Source organism: Psammomys obesus, unplaced genomic scaffold (genome assembly GCF_907164565.1).
Source record: "Psammomys obesus unplaced genomic scaffold, mPsaObe1.curated_primary_1811, whole genome shotgun sequence".
NCBI classification, from domain to species: Eukaryota; Metazoa; Chordata; class Mammalia; order Rodentia; family Muridae; genus Psammomys; species Psammomys obesus.
Window position 1 is genome coordinate 4,982,356 of NW_026596046.1, and position 7,703 is coordinate 4,990,058.

Here is a 7,703-nt window from a genome sequence, read left to right on the forward strand (position 1 = left end):
CACACACACACACACACACACACACACACACACACACACACACACACTAAATAAAATAAAACTTTAAAAAATTGACGAGATTTCCCATGTATCAGCTCTATTTCAACATACACAGAGACCACCGCTAACACACCAAGTGTTGTTCTTATGGAAGAGCTACAACCACGGGTCTTTGTGGCTTTTTTTTTAAGGCTGAGAATTGAAATGGAGCCTTGAATGTGCTAGACAAGCCTTCTACTGCTGAGCCTGGCCCCTCCTCTCAGTGTCTTCAAAGGACATGGGGAGCTATGCACAAGAGGGCCTCCCATTCTCATTTCAGGAAAACGGGCTCCGAGGATCTGCTTGCTGATGGACAACATCTCACTCCACACAGAGCCTGTGTGCCTGAGGTGATGTGGCAGGTGGCCGATCTGCACCCTAGCCAGGAGAGGCTTCTGCCAAGACCATTTCCAGGGCCTTCACAGAATGAGGGGACGCTTTGGCAGAGGAAATGCTAATTCTTGTTCTGGCTCCTGAGTGGAGGACCTCTCCAGCTGGGGGGATGGGGGAGCCTCTGTCCCTGGGCGGATAGAGCAAAACGTTCATTCAGAAGATGGGAAGAACCAGAGCCTGTCGTCACAGGGTTCCCTATTTCCTCCTGGGATATCAGCCTCCCAGCTTCTGCCGAGCTCCTCCCCATTGTTTTGCTTTTCAGTACAGGGAACTACAGGGAGCCAGGTCTATGTTGTCTATGCAGGTGAGCCTCTGAGCCTCATGCACATGTGAAAGATGTCGTTTGTGGAAGAAGATTCAAGCCTTCTTCACCAGCATGCCCTTTATTCCACCCACTTGGCCTCACCAATGCACATATTAGGAACAATTGGCAGGACAGTGGTGGCACACACCTTTAATCCCAGCACTTGGGAGGCAGAGGCAGGTGGATCTCTGTGAGTTCCAGGACAGCCAAGGCTACACAGAGAAACACTGTCTCAAAAAAACAAACAAACAAACAAACAAACAAACAAAAACTGTTCAGCAGCAGGTGTGGTGGTATCCACTTGAAACCTCAGCACTTGGGACAGAGAGACAAGAGGAGCAAGAGTTTGAGGCCAGACTAGGCTAAGGGTGTAGCTCAGCACCGGAGTGTCTAACCCAGAATGCAAAAGGCCCTGGGGTTGACCTGTAACAGCAACAGCAAGAAAAAAAAAAAAAAAAAAAAAAAAGAGTCTAGCATCTGTAGCCCTTAGGAAGAGCACAGAGCCTAGGAATTTTCCACTAGCCTGGGAAATAAAGAAGGATACGGGGGAAAAAAGAAAGAAAGAGAAATGAAGGAAGAGAAGAGTGATGGTGAGGAGAAAGGATGGGAACAGAAGGGAGGAAAAGTGAAAGAAGGAAGGAAGAGAGGAAGCAAAGAGGGAAGGAAAAGGAGAAAGAAAGAGAGGAAGGGAGGGAGGAAGGGATGAAGAAAGAGAGGGAGGAAGGAGGGAAGGAGGGAAATAAATAAGGCAATTCATCCAGTACTATCGTGGTTAAGCAGAGTCATGCTTTTCTTCCCTCTGCAGGAGGGTGTTACCCCAATCATCTTTTCTTCAGAGGCCCTTCTATTTAAAATCCATCTGATGGCCTTGACAGGTGAAAGTGCAGACTTTTCTTTATGCATGTGTGATAAAGGAGATCTTACACTGAGCAAAAGGTCTCTATAGACTATAGCCTCATAGGCTCATGTGAGTTTCCACCAGCAGTCATGTGACATGTTGCTACTCCCAGATGATTTAGAAATATTTTCCCCACCCTTCAAGCCTTTTTAAAAAAGTGTCTCCTGCCAGAATGCTACTTTTGGTGAAACACACCAGCAGGAAATGCCTTGTGGAAAGATCCTTTAATGCTTACAGGTTGAAGTAATTGATTAAAAAAAAAAAAAAAACCCAAAACAAAAAACTTCCCTTTAGCTGTGTAATGAAGACAGCTGAGGTCATTCTCAGAGATGGAGAAACATCCATCAAAGCGGTGACTCTTTGCAGAGGACCATCTGTAATTGATCCCACGCGAGGCTGTGTCTGAGCTGCACATACCAACCGGCTGCTGTGGTTGCCCCGACCCTACCTGGAGGTGGGCCCATGTGTCTTACAGCCAAGCCACAGAGCTTCCTCAGCCTTCATTTCTCTCTAATTGAATTACTTAGAGAAGGGAGAGAGGACCCACCTTATCGCCTTCTTCCACCTCACATATTTTCTCTAGAGTTGAAGGGTTATATGTGGCAAACTTTTTTCCACTCTTGGATTCATGCCAGTCGTTGTTGATAAATATCTAACAGGGAAAGGAAGTGTAACAAATTAGGTTTAAATCAAAATCATACAATTCCAACATGTTAAGGATCTTAGGTAATGTCTTGCCTCCTTCTTCCCCTGGAATGTTTCCTAGATGAGAACTGGAGTGGGAAGCAGAACACAGGGTCACATGAAGCAACCGATCAGGAGCAGAATTAATCTAAACGTCCTTTAGAGTTCTTTTTCTAAGTTATATCTTTTGTTTGTAGCAATATCGTGGGTTTCAAGGAACCTCTCACTTAAATGGTTACAAAGAGTATGCACGTTGAAGTTTGCACACTTGCAGGCTTTCAGGAAAGGCTGGGAGGGTTTGTGTATAAATCAGCATACAGTCTGCTGGGTCCCAAAAAGCTGTAAGCTATGCACACTCCTGTCCAAGAGAGACCCCCAGGACCTGGGTTTATTCAAGATCTTCCCATAAATCCTTAGGCTTCCTTAAGCCACATGGTGGCATCATCTCTGCATGCCCTTTACAGTGTTTACTTCCTGAAGCCTTTTACAAAGCCAGTCTTGGAACACAAAGCTAAGTATCTGGGTTAAAAACTTTTTAGATCACTTTGCATGGCATAGTAAATGATCATTTATATCCAGAAATAAGTAACTCACACAAAGATTGTTCTACAGAACCTAGCAGAAAATACAATATTTCAAAAAGAATTCATCAAATCGGTGCACTGAGACCCATTATACTTATTCCAACTGTGCTCTAGTTTCTAATGACTGTTAAAAGATGGCATTCGAACACATGGCTTTGGGGGGCTGGGAAGATGGCTCCATAGTAATAAGCCCTGGGTGCTCTTCCAGAGGGCCTGGGTTCAATTCACAGCACCCACGTGGCAGCTCACAATTGTCTATAACTATAACAGTTCTAGGGTCTCCAACACCTTCAAACAGACATACATACAGGCAAAACATCAATGCACATAATTTCTTTTTAAATGTGGCTTTTAGAAAGAACCAGAAACGGAGGGGACAGCTAATACACAAAGTGGGTTCTAATGGCCTAGAAGGCCTATCAGCCACCAGGGCAGCCACTGTTGTGCTGTGTAGTTTCCAGAGCTTCGTTCTTGCAGCCGCTGTATGCCTGGATTCTATAGCCTAAAACATACCACATGACTTTATGCAAGTTAGTAAAATGATAATAATAATTGTGTCACTGCAGGGCTAGCGACTGGAGTCAACTCATTTGGACAACGAGGATTCCCTGACAATAATAGATGAGAGAGCGTGTGGCTGGGTTAGCATTGCTTCAGGCTCGCCTGTGTATGCTTTGAAGCTTGTTTTTTTCATAAGGAAAGCAACCCAGGCTACCTCTGGAGTGAATCTCGAACGGAGGGCAGGCTTTGGCTAGGCAGGTGAGCAGCGGCTACCCCAGACCCTCTATATGGCGTTTAGAGCTGAGCATGAAGTTGCAGGAGGATGTACCCACCCAACTTCTGGAAGCTCAGCACCTTCCATGTGAGGTCAGGCCCCCAGGGAAGCATGCAAGGAAGAGGCCTGGCTACAATTACAGGTTTATTCTTCCAGCTGAAACCAAATCCAAGTGTTCACTTATGCTGTGCGGCAAGTAATTACCCGGCAACAGTGAGAAATTAATAAGCAGGGAAGGAGTTAAGTCGGTGCAGAGAGGGGAGCGAAGCCGGGAGCAGGCCCATTTGAAGGAAGATGAAATTTCGTCGGTTAGATAATAGAGACTGTCAGTGAAAATTGCTGATTCTAGGTTCTTCCTGGTATCAATTCCAAGGGGGAGGGAAAATGAGAAGGTGGTAAAACAGAGCCTAAATAGCAGGGAATGGAGGCAAATGCAGTGATCGGATGTCCTGCTGCTTATACCTCAGCTTTAGGCACAGTCTTCAAAAACTCTCTCTCTCTCTCTATATATATATATATGTATGTACGCTTGGTTGTTCATGATCCCTAGACCTTGCAAACCAGCAGCCTCAAATAAAAACTTCCGACTGGTTGACCGTATTTCTCCATCATAGCATTTCTCGCTGAGCAAAGCTGTTTTCATTCTCCCACCAGTCAGTGGTTCCCACTGCTGGTTTTCTTTCCACTAAAGCAACTCATAAACGCGACTGAGGAAACAGACACGGCACGGCCCACCACTGATGCTGTCTGAATTGCTTCGAATCGTAACGCACTAGCTGACGGGCCTAGAAAGAAAAACGTCTTCACCGACTTGTGAACCAGCCGGGACGGGACATTTGTGAGATAATAAGGTTAAAGATTCTGTGAGCTGTGGACAGAGTTCACATTTTACCGAAGGACCCAGAAGGTGTGCTGGGTGGAGGTGAAGGCCATGGGACATGCGAGAAAACGCTGCTGGCATTATTTCCGTCAGACTCAGCTGAATTCAAAGCGACTGCGTTTTCAGGAGAGTTGGGGGAATTTTATTCTTCATAAAACAGTGGTTACATTTTGCATTTTGATGAATTAAAAACAAACAAACAAAAAAAAACCTTAAAAGAGAACCTCAGCCACTGGAAGAGATCTCATAAAGAAAGTGGGTCCCTAAAATGAAGGGGCTGCTACCATCCTCTAAGATCAGTATGGGGGCTCCCAGAGGACCCTCCATCTCCTCACCAGAATCTCTCCTACCGCAAAAACCTGAGGACAAATGAAGGAGCTTTGATAAAGTCATCCTTCTGGAAGTTGGTAAATCGCCCGCCATGGCCTGGGCTCAAAGCAGTCCTCCATGTTGGACAAGCATGGTGAGTCAGGAATACCGAAAGCCCTCGCTGGCTCACATGTTTCACAGCCAGCTGTCTGTCCTGGGCCTGGATTCTGTTCCGAATCCTTGGCGCCCTTCCTTAGCCCAGGACACCCTTATGGTACAAGGCTCACCTCTGCCTTTTCATTGTTGTGGGAGGTCTCTGCAGAGGTGTACAAGGAGCAAAGAGCGAGCAGGCAAAACCAGTAAGGGGGTGGAAGGCGTAGCCAGGCATGAGGCCTTTGGAAAAATTATCCCCTGGAGCATGCCAAGGATCCCAGCTCTCAGTCCCCTCCATCTCACCACGATTGCTCAGTCTCCATCAGACACATCCCCACCTTCAAACCACAAAGCGGGTATGTGTGGGGGTCCATCAGGACAGCAATCCCTCCTCTGACAACCTCTCAGGATCTCTCCATAAAGGCTGCATCGGCGCCTTCCAAGTGTTTCTCCGGGAATCGCCTAGAAAGAGGCAAACCTTTCCTGCCGTGGGAGGGAGGACGCAATAAGATACTAAGCCGAGAGGCAATCCTGTTCACCCTGGCCACAGTTCTGTGTAAGAACAAAACGGAACCGCCACCGCCAGAACAAGAGCTGAGCACCCCAGCGTGGGTCTGAAAAACGAAGCCTTTATTCGTTCACACGGTTCCCAGCCCTGAAGTGGGAACTCTCCCTCTGAAGCCGATACGATTAAGAAAAACTACATTCGAAAAACTTTCAGTCCTCTCTCGATTACAGAGCCTTGCTGGGGGGGGGGGGGGGGGGAAGAGTTCATGTAAATGTCATGCAGTTTATATGTCGGCACGGCCAGGCTTGGGGAGTAAGTGCCAACAGATCAGAATTGGAAGGCCCCACATAGCGACCTGCCGCTTTCCCCTTTCGATCAAAATCATTTGAGAAGGATAATTGCTACTTTTGAAAACAAACTGGATGAGAGCGGTTTCTAAGCGTGGTGTCGGCTGGAGTTGGGAGCTATGAATAAGAGGTGAAAATAAGAGGGGTCGAAGTTTCCGGACCTAAGCTAAGAGTTGCCGGGCCCTGAGGTCGCTCGGAGCCTGCGCATCCAGCAGGCAGAGAGCTGCGCATCCCGGAGTTGAGTTGTTCTTCCTCCTGAGCCCGCACTGTTCCCAGACATCACCATTGTCCCCGCAGCTCAGGGCAGGTGAGCTCACCCACTCCGCCTGTCCCAGCCTCCCAGGAAAGGGCAAGCGCCACTAGGCCTGGGCACTGTGTGTGGCCTTGCCCAAGCGGCAGCTCAGCTCCCTTAGACTCTGATCTAGAGCCCTTGAGGAGGGCTGATCAGCGACCTCCGTCTTTCCTTCTCAGCCCTACTGCTGGGTTCAGGTACCGGACCCTGCTCTCGTTGCCCAGGAAGACCTACTTTGCAGTTGCAGTCCCGGATGTGGCTCTTACTCGAAACTCATCTTGGAGTCGTCAGGTACCTCCAACCCTCCTCCGACAACCCGGGTCCTTCGGCCCAGAAACCCCTCTGCCAAGAAGTCACCGCGAGCCCCCCCCCCCCCCCCCCCCCCCCCCGCCACAGCTGCGAGCACCAGCCCCGAAAGTGGGCGGTGGCCCGAGCGCGCCCAGGCCTCCTCCGCGGGCTGCAACTCCGCAGCTTGGCTGCACTGCCCGGCTCCTCCGACTCTGAGCCAGAGGCGCTGGATCGATTCCACTCTGGGTGTCCCCTAGGAAGGGCTGTTTCCGAGGAGCCCACACCACCAGAGACGCTCAGGTGTGGGCAGCTCCCGGAGGAGTTGGCACCGGCTGACTCTCCCTACCAGGCTGCTCGGCGCCCAGCCCGAAGCCGTCGGGTCTAAGGGGCGCCCTCCTCACCTTGGTGAACTTCACCTCCAAGTTGCGGATGGGGCGCGGCAGGGCGGGAGGTTTCCCATCTGCCTGTCCGTTCTCCACAGCCCCGTTGGTGGTGGCCATGGCTGATTCGCAGTCCCCGGCGGCCCGTGTCCGTGTCCCCGACGCACCGGCTCTGCCTGGGCGGTGCGCAGCCTGCTCCGGGTGACAGCTCCGCGCCTTTATGCGGCGCCCCACGCCTCCCGCCCGAGGGGGCCGCCTAATTGGCTGCAGGACGGAGGAAGGGAGGGCGGGCGCAGGAGGGGAGGAGGGGACCCAGCAGCCGCAGCCACCCCTCCCGCTGTCCCTGCTCCAGCCGGAGCCGGACGGTCCCGGTCCGACCTCGGCTGCGGCTGGAGTGAGCTCTGTGCATCTCCCGGAGGCCACCCCGTGGGCTTCTGCAGCCCTGAAGGCTGTCCACACGCGGGCTGAGAGAAGGACGCCAGGGCCCAGAACTCCCAGGGCGGGGGTCAGGGTAGAGACCGGCCCCCGCAGCAATCGCAAAAAAAAAAAACAACAAAAAAAAAACAGGCTCCTCTTTGGGCGATCAGGAGACTTTACCGGAGGCACCTGTGGCCTCCCGGGCCGCTCGCTAGCTCAACTTCGGCGGGAGTAGACATTTGCTCTGGGCCCCTGCTGCTCCCCGAATATGGATGTCTGGAGGCCACCGCCGATGGCCTCTGCCTCGACGCTGCCAGACCGGGAGCCATCCTTCTCAAGCTAGGGCCGCCAGCGGTGGGAGCCCGGTTGACAGGGAACTCCCTTCACACCCACAACAGGACGCAAGAGCTAGGCGACAGCTCTTACACCGGGCACATTGGAGCCTTGTAGCT

General features: G+C 51.0%; 1 protein-coding gene across 1 annotated transcript in view; it reads right to left on the reverse strand.

Annotated features, from left to right (window-relative positions):
- The window catches only part of Aldh1a3 (aldehyde dehydrogenase 1 family member A3), a 34,580-nt gene extending 27,570 nt beyond the window's left edge, over positions 1 to 7,010 (reverse strand). The window contains exons 1-2 of the mRNA XM_055623653.1: positions 6,856 to 7,010; positions 2,182 to 2,286 (exon numbers count right to left, since the gene is read on the reverse strand). Coding sequence (XP_055479628.1) covers positions 2,182 to 2,286; positions 6,856 to 6,954 — 204 coding nt within the window. The 5' untranslated portion in view covers positions 6,955 to 7,010. The remainder of the gene's footprint in view (positions 1 to 2,181; positions 2,287 to 6,855) is intronic.
- Between the last annotated feature and the right edge of the window lie 693 nt (positions 7,011 to 7,703).